This window comes from Arachis stenosperma, chromosome 6 (assembly GCF_014773155.1).
Source record: "Arachis stenosperma cultivar V10309 chromosome 6, arast.V10309.gnm1.PFL2, whole genome shotgun sequence".
Classification (NCBI taxonomy): domain Eukaryota; kingdom Viridiplantae; phylum Streptophyta; class Magnoliopsida; order Fabales; family Fabaceae; genus Arachis; species Arachis stenosperma.
The window spans coordinates 145,549,572-145,572,368 of NC_080382.1; the positions used below are offsets into that span (position 1 = coordinate 145,549,572).

At 30.6% G+C, this 22,797-nt stretch overlaps 2 protein-coding genes across 4 annotated transcripts; both read left to right on the forward strand.

Annotated features, from left to right (window-relative positions):
• Window positions 1-2,763: 2,763 nt before the first annotated feature.
• On the forward strand, window positions 2,764-6,615 carry LOC130935536 (B3 domain-containing protein REM16). The gene is made up of 4 exons (XM_057865323.1): window positions 2,764-3,089; window positions 4,094-4,769; window positions 5,451-5,650; window positions 6,062-6,615. Exons 1-4 carry the CDS (start codon window positions 2,973-2,975, stop codon window positions 6,398-6,400), a joined length of 1,332 nt encoding a protein of 443 aa, XP_057721306.1. The 5' UTR covers window positions 2,764-2,972; the 3' UTR covers window positions 6,401-6,615.
• A 5,934-nt stretch (window positions 6,616-12,549) lies between these two features.
• LOC130932900 (cytochrome B5-like protein) lies at window positions 12,550-17,472 on the forward strand. Of its 3 annotated transcripts, XR_009067559.1 has the most exons (8): window positions 12,550-12,777; window positions 13,214-13,323; window positions 13,657-13,776; window positions 13,869-13,912; window positions 14,789-14,866; window positions 15,020-15,111; window positions 15,481-15,578; window positions 16,146-17,472. XR_009067559.1 is itself a non-coding variant. In XM_057862354.1 (7 exons), the coding sequence occupies exons 3-7, from the start codon at window positions 13,695-13,697 to the stop codon at window positions 16,210-16,212; spliced, it is 363 nt and encodes a 120-aa protein (XP_057718337.1). In that variant the 5' UTR covers window positions 12,550-12,777; window positions 13,214-13,323; window positions 13,657-13,694; the 3' UTR covers window positions 16,213-16,958. The 3 variants fall into 3 exon arrangements, 2 of the variants coding, with proteins under 2 accessions (XP_057718337.1, XP_057718338.1); XM_057862354.1 differs by lacking the exon at window positions 15,481-15,578 and having other exon boundaries at window positions 16,146-16,958; XM_057862355.1 differs by lacking the exons at window positions 13,214-13,323; window positions 15,481-15,578 and having other exon boundaries at window positions 12,586-12,777; window positions 16,146-16,957.
• Window positions 17,473-22,797: the final 5,325 nt, after the last annotated feature.

A 22,797-nucleotide genomic window follows, 5' to 3' on the forward strand; every position in this document is an offset into this window, starting at 1 on the left:
CATCATTCGAAAACTCATTTTCTCTGTTCTTCCTTTCCATTGTTTCAAAAAAAAAAATAATCAAAGTTGAGAGTGTTCAATGTGAGTATATTATCATAGATGATTGAGTTATGTTAAAATTATATTATTATGGACAAATTTTGTTACAAAAATCTAAAGGAGTGAAATTTGTATGTGAGAATTCATTAGATATTGTTATTCCATTCACATTATCATTTGAAAAACTAAAGAGTGTGATTTGTGAGAAAATGGATTCTCAAATATCTAGGAGAGTGTATTTTGTGCAGATATCCTATTTTTGTATTTAGCGGATTCGTTCAATTTCAAACCAAATATGTAACCGATGAAGCGAGCATGCAATAAATATTTTCAGTGTATATTGAAACTCGGTCAGGAGTATCGTTCATCGAGTTGTATATTGAGTTCGAGCAATTTGAAGCGGACTAAGATATTGAATTGGAAGATTATAATGGTGAAAGCGAGAAGGAGTTTGAAAGTAATTATGAGGTCGTTGATGCAGGTGTAAACGAGGATCAAGCTGACGACATTATAGAGACAGATGTAGCAGATATGGTAAATGCACTAGCAAATTAGTATCCATTTGAGGAACCTACTTTCATACGCTCGTTGGACTTGGATGTCATGCATGCACCAAAGTTTCCTTAATATGTAAATACAGGTATGTTATTTGCACATTTGTATGATAGCTTAATATTATAGATTGATTAGGGTATATGACCAACATATGTGATATATGGAATTTAATTTATTAAATAGCAATGGATAACTTATTTATTTAGTTAAAAAATAGAATAATTACCTATTGATGTATATTTAGTAATTGTTTATGTATATTTTTTAATTTAGTAAATAACATTTGATTACTTATTTATATTTTTATTTGGATAACAACAAATATTGAATTATAATTTATGATTTATACATAGATTTTATGATTTAATAGTTATTTATTTAGCTGAAATGTAGCTAAAATATAAGGTCTGACAAATACAAATGGACCCTATATAAATTTCGATACCAATACATGTAAATATTTAAAGGATGTTGTGAAGGCACTAGAGACGTAACAAGAACATGACTATACCGATTTATCCATTGCATCATCTAAAAAGAGTGAATAACGGATCAATCTTGATTCTTAGGACCAGTCAATACTTTGCCATGTGCTTCACTTAGATCCCGCTCCTGATAAGAAACACCTTGGGGCAAATCAAACTGTCTCATCAATCTATTGGATGCAGGCCACTCAACGCATTCAAAAGATATTAGTGGCACCGTGACACTCCAAATAACTGAATGTTGACGGATATCAACGAAAATCACGTCTATCTCAATGCGATTAACACCATAAACTTCTCAAACAAACTGGACATATTGAAAGTAAAAGAGAATTACACACAAAACAATAGTACAGTTAAACAAAAACAAATACTTATTTATTACAACATACTTGTCCTTCTTATAGATCATCCAACGACCTCTTAAAGTAAGCAAGAGAATGAAATCTGTAAGGTCGATCAGCACGTTCCCAGTTACGCCACCTGACATCAGACAATCCCTTAATTAATTTTTATCGTAAAAATTAAAATACAATGTGCTGTACTTTTTCAAAGCAGATAGTAATTAATTTTACCTATTTGCAATTGGAAAGAGTTGAGAATAACTTAAAATTGGCGTAAAAAATAGTACACAAATCCAAACACAAATAAGCAAAAATATCAGTGAATATTTATAATAACAATTAGCTCAATAATTATTCAAAAAATTTCTAAATTTATTTTATTATACTAACTGATATTTCTAACAATAAATAATAATATTGGAAGGTTATCAGGTGTACCGGGAATATCAGTGTTCTAATTGTTTTAACCGTTGATCTGAATTAAAAAAAAATATATAATATATATTAATTAAAATCAACGGTTAAAATAATTGGAACACCGATATTCCTGGGTACACCTGATAATTTTCCAATAATATTATACGTATAAATCTAATATAATATTTCTACTTAAATCTATTATTATTATTTTTATTAAATTAAAATATTTAATAATAAAAATTTATATAATCTAAATAATCAAATAATTAATAATATAAAATTTCGGTTTATTAATTTATTTTATTTTTAGTCTTCTAGATATTGTTTTTAAATTTGTTGGTGGTGTTGTTCTTTGCTGATCCAACAATGAAAAAAATAAAGAGAGAAGTGGAGTTGAGGGAATGGGTTTCGGATAGTGAGAAGGGTGAGACTTGAGAGTGCCAACACTGGGAGCACTGCATGCAAGCCACGTGTTTTCAATACGTAAATCGGACGATTCAATTTGTGTATCGTTCGATTACTTTTTCTTTCATCAGACGGTCCGATTTGTTCGACAATTCCATCACAGCGGCGTCAATCACCCTACACCCTAATAACTTTGCTATACACCAGCTGCTATCCCATATCAAAATTAAAAGGTTCCACAATATTTTGTTAATTCTAAAAAATAAATCTATAATTTTTTTATTTTAATGTAATATTCTTACCATCTTAACTAATCTCAAGTTTTTTATTATTATTATTATTATTATTATTATTATTATTATTATTTTATAAAAAAAGTGAATATTTATAATTTCGGTAGCATTTCGAAATGGGAACCCTTTTTCTACTTTCTAGTACACATTACACAATATACACACGCACACCGCTTTGATCGATCGATTCGAATTGAATTAGATTCCTTATCATCATTTAATTTAACGTCTTGTGTTTATGTTGGTGGGTTTTACACTAACACTATTCTGCTAGGGTGTCACGTGTTTCTACCTTTTTGGTTTTTGGGGTTTGAGCCCCTCTAAGCTCTGCTTCTCAGCTCTGTCAACTGTGAACAATTCCCGTTAACCCCTCTTTATTTCTTCAATCAAAACTCAAACTTTCCTCTTCTTTGAGCTGAAGAATCCAGATCATGGAAGGATCAGAGATTTCCCATCACAACAGATCTTGGGTTGAAGACATTTATTGGAACCATTTTCAGTTCCTCCATTTCGCAAAGTTTATGCCCAGCTCTTATAATCAGCATCTTGTAAGCATCTTCTTCCTCACGCCTGTAAATCAACGAAAATTACATACCCTTTTAACTCTGTGTAAGGAAATGAGTGATTTTTAATTGTGGGGTGTGGGGGAAATTGAATTTGGGGATTTTAGTTCATGCACGGTGTCTGCATACCCTTTTTGCTCTATTGATTAATTTTTTCCCTTCAATTTGTTTCAACTATGTTATTTGCAATGTAGGGCTTGTGATTCGGTTCTGCAGAAAGAATTTTTGTTTAATTCAATGTTGTTTAGGTTCTGCAAAAAGTGATTCTACAACTAGAAAATTGCTATATAATTGAAAAAGTTTGAAAATGGATTTTTTTTAATTTAACCAAATATAAGAAAGAAAAATTGATTATTTTTTAAGTATTTATTTATTTGTTTTGGTTTTTTGGCTAAATAAACTGAAACAAACACTCCCTTACTTCTCTGAAATTCCAAGTTGCTAAAACACCTTGTTTTGCTTTGAAAGAGTTCTGTGTTTTTGAGCTTGCATTGTAGTAGAGGAAAAACATGCATCATCATTGTAGGTTCCGCCCTTACTATGATCCTCACTGTGAACGGTGACAATGTTTGGATCTTTTTAATTGAAGGAGGAACCAAAGCAAAAGAAAGTAATAAAATGGAGAAGTAGAAAATAATATGTGGGTTGTTCATGCATAATTATTTTGGTGGTTGTTATTCAATCACTAGCTATACTTGAGATATGTAGTGGTAAATGTTTAGGGTTTGAGTTACATTGTGTTTGGAGTTATGTTGCCTACACCAAGATCTTGCTCCCTTGCATTGAATGGAGTGACAAGATCTGGCCCTCCCATACCTGTTAACCTGAATCAAGTTTTTGTTGCTTTCCGATTCATTCATGTTCAGGGGATTTTCGCAAATTCGGCATATATCCAAGCACAAGTGTTGGTGTTGTACCAATGTTAATAAGCAACATATTTTTTTCTTGTCTTCTTTTTCTCATAGCTGGAATTTAAATTTTGACTATAGGCACTTCCCAAAGCATTTTATGGTAATTTGAAGAAGAAGCTGCCAGAAAATGTGAGCCTTCGAGGTCCTGGTGGTGCCCTGTGGAATATAGGGTTGACAACAAGAGAAGATACCTTGTACTTCACACACGGTTGGAAACAGTTTGTGAAAGATCACTCCTTGATAGAGAATGATTTCCTGGTATTTAAGTTCAATGGTGAATCAACATTCGATGTTCTAATATTCGATGGGAAGAACTTCTGCGAGAAGGCTGCTGCTTATTTCGTTCGAAATGTCGGAAACGGGAATCCAGAAAATGGGATTGGACGCTTGACAATGAGAAAAGACACTGAGAACTCTAATGCTGGTGTAGAATGTGCATCGCCTCAGAAATCTGTGCATGTTAACAGTTTCCCAGTGCCAGACGCTGTGCCTGTACGCACCGAACCTCCTAGTGAAAGAAATTTTAATGGCGATGTTGAATTCTCCACCCCTAAAGAAGTTGTTAATGTAGATGGTGATGCCGGTGTTGAAGTTGATGCTAACGGAGTGACGATGTCAGAAGGTCGCACCCGCACTACTGGTAAAAGGATTAGGAAGCCGACTCAAGCTTTTAACCATTTCCAAACTAAGCGGAGACCAGTAAGGGTGACAAAAACATCTAATGCACATAAGGAAGTAGCAAACGTGGTAATCGGTAAAGTTCTACTCTTCAAATAAGAACAGAATACCTTGTGTTTCATTTTATGGATATTATATCTTCAAAAAGCAAAATGTCACAAAGTTTCAAATGGTTAGCAATTCCAACTTCAAGTAGTTGAGCACTGCATTTATTTTCTCTATCAAGTCGATGACTTGAGCATTTGTTTGAAACACAAACTAGTTTTTCTAAAATATTAGACTTTGGTTGACTTCTAAATGAAGCAAATCTCCCTTCAAATATGGTATATTATATTATGTATATTAGATAATTTGCTTGAATCTTAGAAAAATGCCTGTATATTATATGATGTAGTTACATTATGGATTGTGATTTCATATTTTTATTTATGTTATATCCTTCTGTACGTACACCAGTATCCTAATTTTTGCAAAATTTTCATATCCTTTTCCCATATCCATACCTAGTACTGGTTAAGTAGCTTCAAGTGTATGTTGTAGACTTGTAGTCTGAAACTTAACCAGAGTATTATATCAAAACTATACGACATCTGTCTAAGCATTACCCTATTAAGTGGCGTTGGCGAAACTTAAACCATCCGAATAGTAACAGCTGCTCTTTCTTGAGAATTAGGTTCTTTGCAAATGTTTATTTCAATGTGAATTAATATTTTAGCTGTTTTATGATATGATACCTTACTGTTGCTCATATTAACAGATGCAGATGCAGATGCAGATCCTGAACCTGTTTCTGCGGGTAAAAGTGAGGGTGGGAATTATGAATTATATGTCTCACAGAGGAGGCCTGTCACTGAAGAAGAGATGAATAGTACCCTTCAGATGGCTAAGGCAGCATGTACCGATGACAGCCTCTGTGTTGTCATGCGACCAACGCATGTTTATAAGAGATTCTTCGTGGTAATAATTTGCCTCCTCAACTTTCCTTGTTAGGATTTGTTTTTGGTTTAGGTTCTAATGTGCCATGAGTTTTTGCTTTCAATTTTATCCCAATACTAAACCGGTTATTTAAACTTTGGTCTTAATATATACTATCCTGAGTAGCCTTCTTTTCTTGTGAAACTTGGGCCTCTTTTTTTCTGTTTTCACTTTTTATATTTTAATGTTTTTGGTTTCCAAGATTTTGTGAAGGAAAATATGAAACAAAAGATATGATTTATCATATTCATTGAATTCAGCTTTTTTTCTCCAACAATTTCTAAAGAACAAAGGGGAAAAAATGAAATGAAAACAGATCCCATTTAGACCTGGGTGCGATTGATTTTTACTCTATCTATTGCTACTAATTGTTTTATCTTTTGCTGTTACCAGTCGCTCCCGAATAAGTGGATACTGCAACATATCCCTCCACGAACTCAAGACATTATATTGCGTGTGGTTCATAGCGAATGGCTTGCAAAATACAGCTACCATAACCCTAGAAACACCGGAGGACTGAGCGGAGGGTGGAAACGCTTTACCCTGGATAACAACCTGGAAGAGTACGACGTGTGTGTTTTCAAACCCGGAGGCCTGATGAACAACACATTGATCTTGGATGTCAACATTTTCAGAGTTGTTGAGGAGATTAAGCCTTTGACACAAGTGAGAGCTGCAGGATCAGCCAAAAAGAGTGGTAAGAAAAAGGCCTTAAAGGCCATCCAAATATAATAGAACCTCTTGTTATCCCATCTTTGTGGATATTTCATGTTGTCTTGAATTAGTGTAATTTGTTGTTGGAAGTGTAATGTACCTTAAAACAGGTCAGAACTTAGTAGTCTTATGGGAGAGACTTAGTTCCTCATGATGTGTGTATTGTATGCTATTCTCGGATTGTGTTAACTTCTATGTGTCTTCTAATGGTAATTTAGTGTTAATCCTCTCTATTGCAGCACCCTTTGTAGGCCTTTTTAGTCTTTAGGCTCAATTAATTACATAGCAAATCTTCCTATCCCTTTCTTAAGTTACATGTTATATTTTTCACTTCTAGATGATTCAAAAATCAAAGTATTTGTCTATTTGTAATATTTAGGTAGTATTTTTTTTCCCTTTCAATGATACCCTTAATGATCTTAAATGTGGGACATTATTGATACAATAGAAGAGTAATGAATCTAGTTTTTCTGTAGGGTTAATTTTGTTTAACAGAATTTTTAGGATTTTGGCAGATAAATTTAACTTAGGAATCTATTGTAGATAATGGGAATTGTGAAGGGTTTAGTGTATACTCACTTTTTTTTTTTAAAGACCCTTATTCATATATGTATCAATTAAAAACATTTTAACATCTCTAAGACTTTGACACAAGATCTTATATTAAAACAATAAATTATTTACTATTTTAACTAATAATAGATTTACTATTATTATTTATAACAACAACAAAACCTTGTCCCACTAGATGGGGTGGATTACATGAATCTAACGACGTCATTGAATTCTGTCATGTATCATGTTTACAGAGAGACTGTTTACATGTAGATCTCGTTAGACTACCTCATGGATGGTCTTTAGGTATTCCTCTACCTTTTACCCCTTGTCTATCTTCCGTTTTATCTACTTTCCTGATTAGGTGTTCTGTTGGTCTTCTTTTTACATGTCCAAATCACTCGAGATGCGATTCTACTATTTTTTTCACAATGAGTGCTACTCCAACTCTCTCCCTTATATTTTCATTCCTTATTTTATCCAATCATGTATGTCCATTCATCCATCTTAACATCTTCATCTCTGCCAGATGCACCCAAGATACTTCAAACTTTTAAATTTTCGTAGGATGTTTTCTCCAATCTTCAACTTTATATTAGGATTTTGCTTTCTCAGACCAAACTTACATTTTATATATTCCGTCTTGCTACGGCTTATGCACAGACTATACACTTCTAGAGTTTCTCTCCAAAAATCCAACTTCTAATTTAGGTCTTCCCTTGCCTCTCCCATAAGGACGATATATCATTGGCAAAAAGCATGCACCATGGCACAAGCTCTTGGATGTGCTCTATGAGTACTTCCAAAACTAATGTGAAAAGGTATGGACTAAAGGATGATCCTTGGTGTAATCTTATACCAATAGAAAATTTCTCTGTCACACCACCTTGAGTCTTCACACTAGTTATGACCCTATCATACATATTTTTAATTGCACGAATATATGCGATCCTTAATCTCTTCTTTTCTAAAACTTTCCATAAGACCTCCCTTGCCACCCTATTGTACGCTTTTTTCAAATTAATAAACACCATATGTAGATTCCTTTTATTACTAGAATACCTCTCTATCATTCTTTTTAACAGGTATATCGCTTCAGTGGTGGATCTGTCTGGCATAAATCCAAATTGGTTCTCTATTACTTGTGTCTCTTTTCTCAACTTCCGTTCTATCACCCTCTCTCCTATAACTTTATGGTATGACTCATGAGGTTGATTCCTCTATAGTTTCTGTAACTTTGTATATCCCCCTTATTCTTGTAGATAGGTACCAACGTGCTTTTTCTCCACTCATCAGGCATCTTCTTTGACCTTAAAATCTCATTAAAAAGTTTGATTAATCAATTGATGCTTTTTCCCTCAGAACCCTTCTAAATCTCAATCGGGATATTATCAGGTCCTACTGTCTTACTATTTTTCATCTGCTTTAAAACCTCTTTTACCTCGAAGTCTCAAATCCTTCGATAGAAAAGTTTTGATTTTCTTCTCTTGTGCATAATCGACCAAGACTCGAAAGAGTCTTATGTCCTTCATTAAATAACTCGTAGAAGTAGCTCTTTCACCTTTCGTTAATCTTCTCCTCTTGAGCCAGCACCTTATCCTTTATGCACTTAACTTGATCCAAATCTCTCGTTCTTCTTTCACGACTTTTTGCGATTTTATATATACCTTTTTCTCCTTCTTTCGTGCCCAAAGACTGGTAGAGACCCTCATATGTTCTTATTCTTACTTTACTTACTGCCACTTTTGTCGTTTTCTTAGCCACCTTATATTTTTCCCAATTATCTGCATTGCGGCATAAATGACGCTCTTTAAAGCACTCCCTTTTTATCTTTATTTTTTCTTGTACACTCGCATTCCACCACCAAGACTCCTTGTCTTTTGGTCATATCCCTTTAGATTCACCAAATCTTTCTTTTGTTGTTTTTTTAATAACTTCTGCCATCTCCTTCCACATCCCTTCCGCGCTTCCATTCCCATTCCATTTTACCTTTTCTCCTACCCGTCTTAGAAAGCTTCTTTGTTTCTCATCTTTCATCCGCCATCACCTCGTCCTTGAGTTCTTCATAAGATGTCTTTTTCTCAACTTTTGCTCAACGCGAAAATCAATGGCGAGCATCCTATGTTGTGTTGTTAAATTCTCTCCCGATATAATTTTACAATTAATACAAGATTTCCGGTTGAATCTCCTCAACAAGAAGAAGTCGATTTGAGAGCTTGTCATGCCACTCTTATAGGTTATAAGATGTTCGTCTCTCTTTTTAAAACACGTATTTGCGATGAGAAAGTCAAAGGTTGAGGAAAAGTTCAAAATAGTTTTACCCTCGGCATTGATCACTCCGAAACCATGGCTTCCGTGAATACTTCCATACCCAGTCACTTGTCTTCCAACATGACCATTTAAATCTCCTCCTAAGAAAATCTTATCTCTCGAAGGGATGTCTTGGACCAAACTCTCTAAATCCTCCCAAAACTTTATCTTGTGTTGTTTATTCGAACCCACTTGTGGTGCATAGGCGTTAATAACATGAAAAGCACCTCCATTCACCACAAGTTTGATAGAGATGATCCGATCTCCCACCCTTTTGACATCCACTACGTCCTTCTTCCACTCCTTATCCACAATAATACCAACCTCATTCATATTCTTCACATTTCCTGTATACCAAAGTTTGAATACAAAAGTATCCAACTCTCTAGCCTTCGCATCAACCCATTTTGTTTCTTGTAGACACACAATGTTAATCTTCCTTCTTGTCATAGTGTCCACCACCTCCATGGATTTTTCTGTTAGAGTACCTATGTTCCATATCTCAAATCTCAACTTTCTGTTGCTTTGACATTTGCCTTTTATTTTGTGAACTAGCTTATTTACCCTCGTCCGTTCACGAAAACGCGGGAACTATTGTTCATTTAACACTACATCCGGACACTGATGCAGCGGCTCTTACTCATTTAACACTGTACTCGAGCCATACAGCGCGTTGTTTTCGAGTAACGACCTAGCTTTGGCGCAATAACATCTTTGATTCATGTCATGAAGATTCGACTAAATTTTTATGTTGGTTGTCGAAGACCTAACACAACTCTTCTCTTTTATCCGAACTTAGGACTGGCTATGTACTGCAAGTGTAACATAGGTAGAATTCTATTATTATTTAATTAATAAAAATATAAACTAACAAGCATGTTAGTGCATATTAATGTAATGGTATATGTAATGTTGCTAAGCACGTTATGAATGCAGGGATAGAAAAAGGGGTGGTTAATGGTTATGGATGATCCATGTGTATAAAGCTTAAAACACTAAGAGTAAGATATATAAATCATTCATTCATATATATATTAGTTTAAATTTTTTAGATAAGTGGTTTGATGAAAATCATGCAAAGGGTTAAATAATTTACCTTTTCTTAAAGTAATTTGCCTCTTATATACCAACTTATTTCATTGTACATGTCTTTCTAAAGGAAACACTAAAAATATCCTTCTCTTCTATTTTCAAATTGCCATCTAACCCTCCTCTATCCACTTCCACGGTTCTACTCCACACCACCATCCTTTTTTTCTGTAGATGCTCAATCTTTATATTTTGATTACTAAATGAGCTCTTTTGTCTTAAGTTATTTTGTAGGGATAAGTTTTAAGTTTTATATAGATGGATGATTTTTTTTTATTTATTGTTCTTCATTTTAAAAATTAGAATTTTTAGAAGCACTAACTGGTTGTTAATTGGTTCCATAATTGTTTGGTAGTGTGTCTAAAATTCGTTCTAATTGAGAGAAACCAAGGATGGTTAAATTGAACAAAATTATAGACGAAGGGGAATTGATTCTAACCCCTAAATGGTTTTTCAAACGTTCACTAAATTAAAAATTCAATAGTTGGCCATTGAGGAGTGTTTATTTTATTTTATCTTATCTTTTTATGTTTAGTTATGATTTCAATATGTGTATTATTTTTTCCCTTCCCTTTTTTTTTTTTATCTCGGCCCCTCTAATTATTATGATGTACAAATATTGCCCTTTTTCTGTTAATGAAATTTGAAATATATGTTTTTTTGTTTTTGGTAAACAATTTGAAATATATGTTATCCTTGTCATTCTAACAGATTCATATCTTTTGCCAGAGTAGATTCAAGTTTTCAATTTGTTAATCGGGTTAAGCCCACATGAGGCCCATAGGACTTGGTAATGTATTTGCAGGGCTCATCAATAAACTCTTTATTTCTCATTGGGTTTTCTCATATGTAAAATTGAACATACACCATGGAAGATGGAACTTATTAGTTACTAACTTGCTAAGATCCTGGTTAGAATTATTGAAATTATTCAGTGTTATTGGATTGGAAACATTATTCAGTTGGTAACTTTTTTTTGTTCATACACACTCACTCACTCACACCCACTACAGATTTTATCACAATCCAGCTAGAGCTAGGATTCAAACTTGGGATGTAACAATTATGAGGCAAATATATGGGTCATTGGTGCAATGCTTCTGCCACATTATTCAGTTGGTATTTCAAAATATCTGTATGAAATTTTTTTCTTGGGTTATTATATGTGTATGGGCTTTTTGCTAGGTCCGCTAGTAATAAACCCTCAGCCTCAACCATCCATCTCTTCGGAGTCAACATCATTGTTCGTAATTAATTTGGGTTGATTTGATTGTTAATTTATTAATAAATATTAAAAGTTTAATAAATTAATCAGATCCGTAATAAATTAGTCTTTACTCTCATGAATGAAAAAACACGCGAAATAAAAAAAAAAACATAATTGTTAATTTCATAGCAGTTTATTTTTTAGCTAGTAAAAGAGTAACTGTGATATTTGTATGAGCTTTTCTTTTGTCAAAAGAAATAAATTATTAATAAATAGTATACGCTTAAATATCACCAAAAAGTTAAATACACGATATAAGTCATAATAGTCGAATATAGATTTATATAATCATACCAAATACTGTCAACAAAAAAAATAAAAAATTTAACATTACACTTTGTTATCGCTTATCTCAAGGTATAATATTTCTAGATCAACTTGTATATAATTGCAATTGTCATCCAAAATTTTATTATTCAATAAACTAAAAAAAAAAATTGTCTTACACAATTCTATTGTAAAATCGTCAACTTAATAATTTTTAAATTAATTAATTATAATTAATTTTTCAAATACTTAATTACTACACCGTAAATACTAATTTTAATATAATTGATTGCCAATACAAAGTCTTTGAATTTAATGGTTCTTAAATTATAAGTTATTTTTACTCATAGTTTGAGTTAATAAACGTTAAATTGAAAACAAAAACTTTATTAAAAAATATGAAAATTTAGGTGCAATCGACTTCACGTGAAGTTGATAGTTGAGAGCCGTTAGATGAAAATTTAGTCAAATCAATCAAATCATCTAACGGTTTAACTATCAACTTCACAATCGACTGCACCTGAGTTTTCACCTTAAAAAATATTTTTGTGAAAATTATTTCAAGAAAGAAAAAGAAAAAAAAGACTAAACCTCATAATATAGAAAGTTAGAAACATAACTAATGTACTTATTAGTAATCGATTCTATTATTCTAAATTAACCTCTTAAATTTTAGATAATTAATTTTAATTATAATATCAATTTTTTCTTCTACCATTACCACCCACTCCCCTACTCCACTACCCCTAGTCTCTCAGTCTTGTCTCCACCGTCGCTGTTGCTATGTAATCTCTCTCCACCGAGGCTGCAATCTGTGACCTCATTGCCGATCTCCGCTCCTCTCCGCCGCTGTTGTGCTCTCTGCTCACTCAGTCTCGGTCGCTTCCTCTCTACTCTCTGGCCGCCGGTCAGATCTCTTCACCGTTCTCCCTCTTCTAGTTTTGTGTGCCTCTCTCGATAGCTTGAGTTCTGATTAATTGATTACTGAATATTGATGACTTGATCTGTTAAGAATATGTATTAGTTCAATTTTTAAATTTCTAATTTATTAGACTAGTTCTGGTTTTGAGATGAAAATGACGTGTGTGATTAAGCTTGGTTAAATTCATCAGGAGCTCCTCTATAGCCTTAATTTGCTTGTGTATGATTAAACGTTGTTACTTTGTGAAAAAATAAAGTAATTAACATTCTGGAGCATTAATTTGCTTGTCATTTGAATTTAATTAAAGACAAATGGAAGGAGATAGGCCTTAGTTTGCTTCTGTTTTGCTTGCCAGTTAGGTTCACTAATCCATCTTCATTAAACACAATGTAATAAGTGCCTTGCATGTAATTGTTTGCAGTTCTCGATTTATATTTTGTTCCTTTTTTGAATCTTGGACGCACTACATTTCAAATGCCTAACAACTTGTGATACGTGCGCTGTGTAAAAGCATTTGCTACATCTTTACAGGTTATTTTCTTTGAAATTACTTGCTTTCCTTTGATCAGCTGTTTTACTAAATTTGGACCTTAATCAGAATTCAGAATTGTCAATAAAAAGGATGAGTTCAGCTAGGATTCAGCTAATCAGCCAATTTTTTTAAATTATCCTTTTATCCTAATTTCTAAATCTTAAATCTTAAACCCTATCTTAATTCTAATCCTAAACTCTAAAGTCTACACCCTCCAAAAAATGAGGGTTTAAAAAATAATTTACAAATAAAAAAAAGTTACCTAATATTGGCTAATTAAAAGTTGATTCCCTTTTCTTATTCTGTGTGTTTTGCTATTTTGGCTGTTCCAGATTGCAATTACGCAACAAATTTCTATTAATTTCACAAAATGGAGTTGCTGGTTCCACTTGCATTGCTTGTCAGCGTCTTCCTCGCTTTTCTTCTTTTGTCCCCGCGACATCCCAAATCTGGTTACTCTTTTTTCACCTTTATATATATGAAATTTGGTTAATATGCTTTATCGTGGTATGCGAGTATCTGATTTCTTTTACATACTTACCAGGGAGTAAAGGAAAATCAGCTCAGCCTAGCTTAAACAATCATAAGGTACATATTTGTAGCTAAGTGAATTAGTGAAGTGCTTTATTGCTGTGGATTCTGTTATTACATAGAAGTAGAACCCTTAATTAGTTTAATGTTGTTAGTGACTTTGTGGTCACTGTCATTTTGTTATTAATTTTCTTTCCTATGAAGAACAAAAGCCTCTGGGTTTATTAACTAAGAACGTTATGGATCCAGGTGAAACCAATTGAATGTGCTAAATTGTCTTGGCTTCAATTTTTTTATGCAATTATTAATAAGCTAAGCTTGTTTAAGATTTTCTGTCATTTGAAGGGTTTTTCAGAAGAGGCATAATGTAATAGCTAAATCCCACTTTATCTCCGTACGGTTGTATGAATAAAAATTGGTGTTTAACCATTTCTTTCTTTAGTTTAATTCTTTATTTTGTATTTATTTTTTTTAGCAACTTTGAAATTGAGAAAAATTATGAATTGTGGAACTTGAACTTTTGGGTGAGGTTCTTCTTAGCCAGGATTATGGAGTGGAACTGTAATTTTTGATCCTATGCTTCACCTACTGAAATATAGTTCCCACTTTGATCTCCAAAGGAGAACTATCATTTTTGTATGTCATAGTGTGAGCAGAATTTAGTATGATAAGATGAAAATAGTTTTTCCATAAGCTTAATTACACTGGCAACAGTGAAATAATTTGAATGAGCATGAATGTTGAAGCACATGTTGCAAACTGAAAGGGTTAAAATTACTTTTAAACAACAATAAGTTGATTTACATTTCCCCAAAGGTAAATTTTACAGGGGAAGTGAGTGTGTTTCAATAACAATTTTGTGAGTTCTTTAAAAACGCTTTATTTTATTTTTATCTACTTTTTAGAGCATTTTGTATACTCTGTTGTGTCCAGGCATCAAAGTCGTACACTAAATCTGAAGTCTCAACGCATAACAAGAGAACAGATTGTTGGATAATTATCAAGAACAAGGTATGTTATTTTTTTGTTGCTTTATACTTTCATTTATGAATGCATTACTCCTCGGTTTTTTCTTTCCCACATCTAGTCTTTTATTACCATTCTGTCCCATTTAAAGGATACATTGTTTCCTGATAGTATGAATTTGGGGTTTCAATACTCTAGGTATATGATGTTACCTCTTATGTAGAGGAACATCCAGGTGGTGATGCCATTCTAGCACATGCTGGAGATGATTCAACTGAAGGGTTTTTTGGGTATGTGCTTATTCTATTACATACATTTACATTGTTATATATTTTTATATATTTGGTTTCTTACTGAAAGTTTTTTCTAAATTTTCCCTATAATATTTTTCTTGTTTCCTTCTTTGTATATACTAGTTAGACCTTTTCTTATTATACTTATAGGTTTGTTGCTTAGACAAACGTGAAGAGCATAAAATATCTAACCCAAAAATGCTTTTAATATTTATGAAGAGTTAGATTCTTATTATGCATATGTAAAGATCGTGTCCACATAAAATTGTGGATTCATCATGCCATCTTATTATTTAAGAATACTATATTGATATATTTATTGAAGCTGATGGAGTTTTCTGACAAAGTAGCCATGATACATGACAGAGCACAATGGCGTCGTTTGATTCATGTAGCCGACCCCACTTAGTGGGACAAGGCTTTGTTGTTGTTGTTGATGGAGTTTTCTGACAAAGTAGCCATAGGTATTATGCTGTTTTTTCACATGATAACAACAATAATAATGTTAGTCAATAGTTGCATACATGATGACTACAACAATAATTGTGGATAAAAAACATGAGCCAAGCACCTTTTTAGCTTCATGATACACCCTCAGATAGTCTATCAGATTCAAGTTTAGCTCCCTTCCTCTTCATCCCAGATATGTACATCCAAATTTTATCTTTGACATGCCTTATACCTATCAATATGGTTATAACCTATAATTAATTGAGCTTAGAAAATTTTATAGGCCACCATTATTTGTATTTTCTAGCAAAGAATTTTGGTTTTGGCCCTAGGACGTGAATGTATATTGTTATGGCACATACATAGTACTATTAATTATAGTTCTACATCCAAGTTCTGACATACATAAATCATATGGTAGCTTTAAAAGTAGGCTGTAATGGGTGAATACTTTTTCGTCATGCTTATCTCCTGCTTGATTCTTTCACTTTTTGTATTTGGTCAAAATACTTGTTTTGGCAGTGAAGGCAATAAACATTATTCTTTCAAAAATATCTTTTCTCATCACCCTTCAATGACAGGCCACAGCATGCAACTCGAGTGTTTGACATGATTGATGACTTTTACATTGGAGATTTGGAGCAATAGTAGCTATGTTATTGATTTATGGTTTGTGATATTCAAGAGAGATGTCGTTTGAGATTTTTCAATTTTTTATTGCTTGTTACCCCCAATGAGCATAGTGTAGCTGAGATAGTGATGGCATAGTAGCTATAGGGGGAGAGGGAAACCTAAGAAGATTTTGAATGAGTTGATAAGAAGAAATTTGGGCTGAGTTCAAATGTAATTCATGACAGGGCTTAATGGCGTTGTTTTGTCCATGTAGTTGACCTCAACTAGTGGGACAAGGTTTTGTTGTTTTTGTTGTTATCCCCTTACATTTTGCACTTTTTTGCCGATCAATTGTCTTTGTTAGTCATTAATTGAAGCATTTGAACTGTGAAGTAATCTTAGGCTTTGATATCAATTGTGCATTAAGTTGGAGAAATTGATTGAGAAACAATGAATAAGCATGAGCCCATAGGTAAGATACTAAGATGGATCTTGTCATCTTGGAGGATGTGTATAGATTGCAAAGCCATCAACAAAATCATTGTAAATTGGAATTAAGATGATTTAGTGTGTTAAAAATGTAAAATGTCATTTTTACCCTTCATTTAAAAACTACATGTAGAGATGTATAGATGAATGATGGATCTGTTATGTCTATAGATACATATACCTAAGTTAGATGGAGGATTAATAAACAATTATAATTATAATAGTATAGTTTTCACTTTCACGCAACAAATAACTTACATACCTTAAATATTATTTATATTTTAAAATACCAATCTTGACTGGTTTGTTTTCTTAGTTTGTACATATTTTTCAAAGTTTGATTTTCTTATGTTTTCTTGAAGAAAACTACTTTAGTTACAAGTTATAGATGAAGGGATTCACTTAATTAAATAAGTTCTGGACATTGTTCTATTGGATAACTTTTCCACTAATCTAATTGTTGAATCTTATTATGGTTTTATAAGGAAATTTAATATCATATTAAGGGTTGATTAAGGGTTCATCTCTTACAGTAATATTTATTAAGTGCATTGTTTTCCTTTTTGTCTTCTTTCAAGCTTCACACATGATCCTCATTATTAAACAATGGCAAACAGCAAAAAAGAATGCTATGAAAGTTTATGCAGCTACAAATGGATGTGTATGTTATCTCACATTGGTCAATTACTCTCTTGAATTCTTCTGTTTGTTTGCTTTTCTTTTTCTTTAAATTCTTTTTATTTAAAAAATGTTTTCACAAAACTTTGGGCCACCATAATTTTGATCAAAATGCAAAAGCTTCATGAACACTTTATCAGTACATCTTATATTATTATACGTTTGTCCTTTTCTATGTTTCTCACAACAGTAATTAACAATGTTAGTTTGATGTCTTCACAATATATTACATAGTTATTCAATAGCATCTATTTTTTTAGATAAATATTTCTATAATAGATGTAGAAAATTGTTATTTTTATTGAAGTACACATGTACAAAATTTCCGTAAACATAGTGCGTCAAGACTAAATTTAAAAAAGTATATAAATGCTTTTTATTTTATTTCCAATATAAAAATTGAAAACCAAAATTGATTTGGTTTTGTTTGGTATGTAATATATTATATTATGTGGATAGATTTTTCCCTTTTTCAATGGCCATGCCAAAGGGATAAGGGGAAATTTTATTCCATTCTGATTTCTTTTTTTTTAATTATTTTGTAATATGATATGTTGATTGATTTGGGGGGTATAAGTAGTTGGTGTTTAGTGGGTGTTTATGCTAAGTAATTTTGTTAGCAATGTGTGTTTATGTTATAGGAAGAGTTTTAAGTGTACCAGAAACACCGATGTTTTGGTTATTTTAATCATTGATCTGAATTATAAAAAATATATATAATATATATTAATTAAAATCAAAGGTTAAAATAACTGGAACACCGTTCTTTCCGATACAATTAAAATGTTTCCTATACTATATTTAATAATAGAAAAATATATGTTGGCTCAATATAATAAAGAATTAACTACAAACAATACATCTTGTTTACATTAACAATTATTATGTGCTACTCTTTCATTCTAGGAATTCTTCAATGGGCCAAAGCGATTGCTAAATTGAAACAATAATTCTCTTAGCCTTTTCCTTTTCTTCTATACCTTAGTGGATCCAGATTCATGATTTTGCTAGGCTATAGATTCTTATACCGTGTGAAAGCAATAATTAATTTCTACAAAAAGAATACATATATATAATGTGTATGGAACATAAAAAGATGTTAAAAACAAACGCCATGGGGTTGGCTTTATTTTCCTTTGAGCGAAAAGGAACAAACGGTTTTATTCTTTTTCTGTGTTGGTATTTTGGTGTTTTATTTACTCATGGCATGACAATTGACAACACAATAAGTAAAGGAGAATAATAATTCCTCAAAATAATTAAATGTTGTAACAAATTAAAGGTCATTCCATTACTATAGACGAAATATGAATCATTATAAGCCTTGAAGACCCAATCAATATATGAATAAAATTTCTTTAAGTTGTTATTTGTCTATAGTTGATCAATCGATTACTGCATATATAAAGTGAGATTTAAATTTTAATATTTAAATAAAGACATAAGTGATTAATTAGTTGTCCTTTACCAATATGGGTTACTGAAATAGTAGGCAAACTCATTCTCTAATCTGATCAATTCCTAAGAATAAAAGAATACTTCTGTTAAAAGAAGTAGTCACAATTTCTAGAATCGGATTAGTAAACAATCCAATTAACGAAATCTATATATACGTAAAGTAAAGACTTTAAAAGGGGAAAAAAAACTCATTTCTTTAAGTTGATCGGCCTAAATAAAATTGACTAATACATTATACATACTATTAGCTAGATTATTAGTACTATACATACATGTTTAATTACTCAATTAATTTTTATAAATTTATAATTAAATTTTTATATTAAGTAAAAATTTATAATTAAATTCTTACAATTTAAAAGTTTATAGTTCTTAAATAAAAAATTGTAATCAAATTTTTACTAGTTGTTATTTTTCCAAACAAACGTAATAATTTTAAATATTTGTTTTAAATATAATAAAGTATTATTTTAATCCCTAATGTTATTCTATTTTGGTTTTAAAAAGTTTTCAACAAATTTAATATTGTCCCACTGTTGAATTTAAAACAAACAATTAACAGAATGAATAACATAGATGTTAGCAATATTTTTAGTTAAATCATATCTTTTTATTTCTATGCATTTTTGTAACACTTCATATTCTCATCTTTCTTCTGGTACAAAATCTCAGATTCCAACTATAAATCATCAATATTTTAGAATTACAGAAAAAGAGTTTGTATTAGTGATCGTTTGTGTCTTAATTTTACTTACGTATTGAAATTGAACATTATTGGCTCTTTAATATGCTAATTATTCATGTCAAATTTAATGATGGAATAATATTAAATCTATTTAAAACTTTTTAAAATTAAAATAATATGTTTAAAACGTTAAAGATCAAATTAAGACTTGATCTAAACGTTGAGAACTAAAATAATACTTTATCTTTTTAAATATTATATAATTCATTTCACATCAAATAATACAAAAGCATATATTCTAAAAAAATTTACATTTTTTAACAATTTAAGATAAAAATGACCTGATTGAAAATATTTATCAAATATAAAAATTTAATTACAAATTTTTAAATTATAACATTTAATTTAAAATTTCATAAAATTACAAGAACTAACTTAATAATCGAACCTATTATATACAGTAATATATAAATTTCACAAAATGTGAAGATTTAAAGGGTTAGGGATATTAACTACAACTTTAATTTGAAATTTCGATTATAATGATTGATCACACACATATTTTCATTATACCCAATATTTTTTCTTTCTTTCTTATTTCTTTAGGTCGATCTTGTAGTATAGCGGGTCCTGAAGAAAATTAAGAAGATAATAATAATAAAAAAATTGGTGAGATGTCCTATACAAAAACTGAATGCTGGCACATGATTTTCTGCCTTTAGTGGTCCCTTGATGACATAACTATATTCGGTAATGTTTCAGCCACATTTTCTATTTTATTTGCAGCTACATGATTTATATGGGATTTTAATTTAATTAGCATCCTTAATTTTGTAAGAGTATTGACACTCTAATTACTATAAGATGATTTAAAATTTTACGTGAGTTTTTACTCTATTAATTTTATATGAAAACAATAACTGCACATAAATGTTCACCAATAATAAGAATAAAGTTTATCTTCTAGTTGCTTGCAACATTTATACAGATTAATAAAGAATAATTTTAAACCATATAAAAATTAGTCAATTTCTTTACTAAAATTTATTTTAACAAAAGAAAAATCAATTTTGAAAATTATAATACATATATAGTAGTTGAGAGTTGAGGAGCCATAAATACAATTTCAGTTTGGTAGCACTTACCAATGTGTAATCTGTGCCTTTCTGAAAGGTTGGTTCATATGACTATTGATCTTTCACAAACCAAGCCTTGTTAAGGTAGACATTCCTCTTCCTACACCTATGACAAATATTTGCATTTTTGGATATTTCAACATGCAATAATTTTAACTCTTAATAAGTATTTGTTGAGTATATAAAAGTGCCACCTACTTCACCTGTTCACCAACATTCGATTTGAAGAAGGGTCGTATCCAAAATTAAAGATAGTAATTAAGATTCTTGGCATCGATATTATTAATTTTGAATATGAATAATGAGGGTTTCAAAGCCACATGAACTCGTCAAAATCGTACATGTTTCTGGTGAAATGAGTAATTATAATCATGACGTCAGCAGCAGGGGATATATATAAACGAGCATGATGATGATGTGGTGTGGTACCTCTTGAATTTATTTTCTAATCATGCATTTAAACTTGAAAGCAAGCCTCTTATTTCTGTTCATGAATTATAGTTTAAATGGTATAGTCTTTTTATATTTATGTTAATATTTTTTTTCTAATTTTTTGAGTTTAGATTTTTTTTAATTAAAAAAAATAGCTAGAATTAACCATATAGAAAGAAAGAAAAAAGCGTAATATGAAATTTGACATATATATGTTACAAGAGAAATTAAAGATTGAGCTACTAATTAGATTTATATGTGTCAATTCACTTCATTTTGGATAACTTGTCCTTTTTTATATACTTATTTTTTTTAATTTCTGTTTTTATATATTTTTTAATTAATATATCTAGACATATTGTACCGAAACATAATAATAATAATAACAATTTTATTAAGTGTATATTAACATCAACTATTAATAAAATTAGTTATTAGTATAAAATATATATTAAAATATAAAATATATATTAAAAATAAGTTAAAGTATACATGTATTTATATATAAATATATAATAATTAATTTTATAATAATAATAATAATAATAATAATAATAATAATAATAATAATAAAAGGAGTATGTTATATTTTGACCTAATCCACCATAACTTTGTGGTATGCTTTGTAAGATGTGCAAACAGCTGCTATTACATCACTTTCTTTTAATCCATTTTTTATAAAGTAAAATAATTTTTTTTTCTTGCCATAAACATATAAATTTGCTGTGATTTGTGAAAATGTGATCAATGTGTAAGAAAAGGAAGCTAGTTGGCATTTGAGATTGAGTTGTATAATAGCTAAGTAGGTATATTATATAGGCTAATTCTATGATGTTTATAAATTATTGTCTAAATTTTATTTAACTAATTTTTTTAATAAATTTTAATTTTTTAAAAATGATTATTTTTATATTTTCTAATTAAATATTAATTTTTATTTTTTTAATAAATTAACCACAATCTTTTAAACACGGTAGCATTTACCTATTATAAATATATGGGGTTTGATGAGATCAGTGGTATCTATCTTTAATTTTTTTACTTTTGGAAAGGGAATTGAAGGGAGGATATTGACCTGAGTGAATCACTTATTAGTGAATTATTATCTCATCATTAATAATCAAACTTTGAATGACTATTTGCCATTTGCCAACCCTGCACTTCTTTGCCTAAAAGCTGCCATAATTTACAAAAAGGCCAAAGCTGTTACAATTTTTAATACCAACTCTCTCTCAAATATCTTTTTGGGAATTGATATTGATTTGTTCTTACATACTGCAATAGAAGACTACGTCATATTTAATTATTATTATTATTACAAATTAAAGCTAACTATATGTTTTTAAATAATAATTGAAACGAAATATAAAACTAGTAATTTATAGCACTAATTCAAACTTTGACTTTTGGATAGATTTATTCTAATTTAACTCAAAATTTTGAATTCAAAATCTCGATATACATCACCAAGTTAAAATTTGAAAGAGAGAATTTAAATAATAATTACAATGCCTAATTATCTTGAATTTGATTTAAATTGTTTCTAATAGAATAATTAACTCCCATCTCATGCATTTTTAAATATAATTTTTTGAAATATAATTTAATGAATATTATTAAGAAACATTTCTATACATCTAATTAATTAATTAATAGTATCCTAGGTTAAAATTTAAACTTTTCTTCTTAAATTTTATCAATAAAAAAAGAGTATATATATGCATGATTTCAAAATATTTTATA

What these genes read in the sequence shown, in the direction of transcription:
- LOC130935536 (XM_057865323.1), top strand. Translation starts at nt 2,973, where the DNA reads ATGGAAGGATCAGAGATTTCCCATCACAACAGATCTTGGGTTGAAGAC. An exon ending in GCTCTTATAATCAGCATCTT is followed by an intron (nt 3,090 to 4,093) that starts GTAAGCATCTTC and finishes TTTTGACTATAG; the next exon opens with GCACTTCCCAAAGCATTTTA. An exon ending in AGTAGCAAACGTGGTAATCG is followed by an intron (nt 4,770 to 5,450) that starts GTAAAGTTCTAC and finishes TCATATTAACAG; the next exon opens with ATGCAGATGCAGATGCAGAT.
- LOC130932900 (XM_057862354.1), top strand. Translation starts at nt 13,695, where the DNA reads ATGGAGTTGCTGGTTCCACTTGCATTGCTTGTCAGCGTCTTCCTCGCT. An exon ending in GGATAATTATCAAGAACAAG is followed by an intron (nt 14,867 to 15,019) that starts GTATGTTATTTT and finishes TCAATACTCTAG; the next exon opens with GTATATGATGTTACCTCTTA. An exon ending in TCAACTGAAGGGTTTTTTGG is followed by an intron (nt 15,112 to 16,145) that starts GTATGTGCTTAT and finishes CTTCAATGACAG; the next exon opens with GCCACAGCATGCAACTCGAG.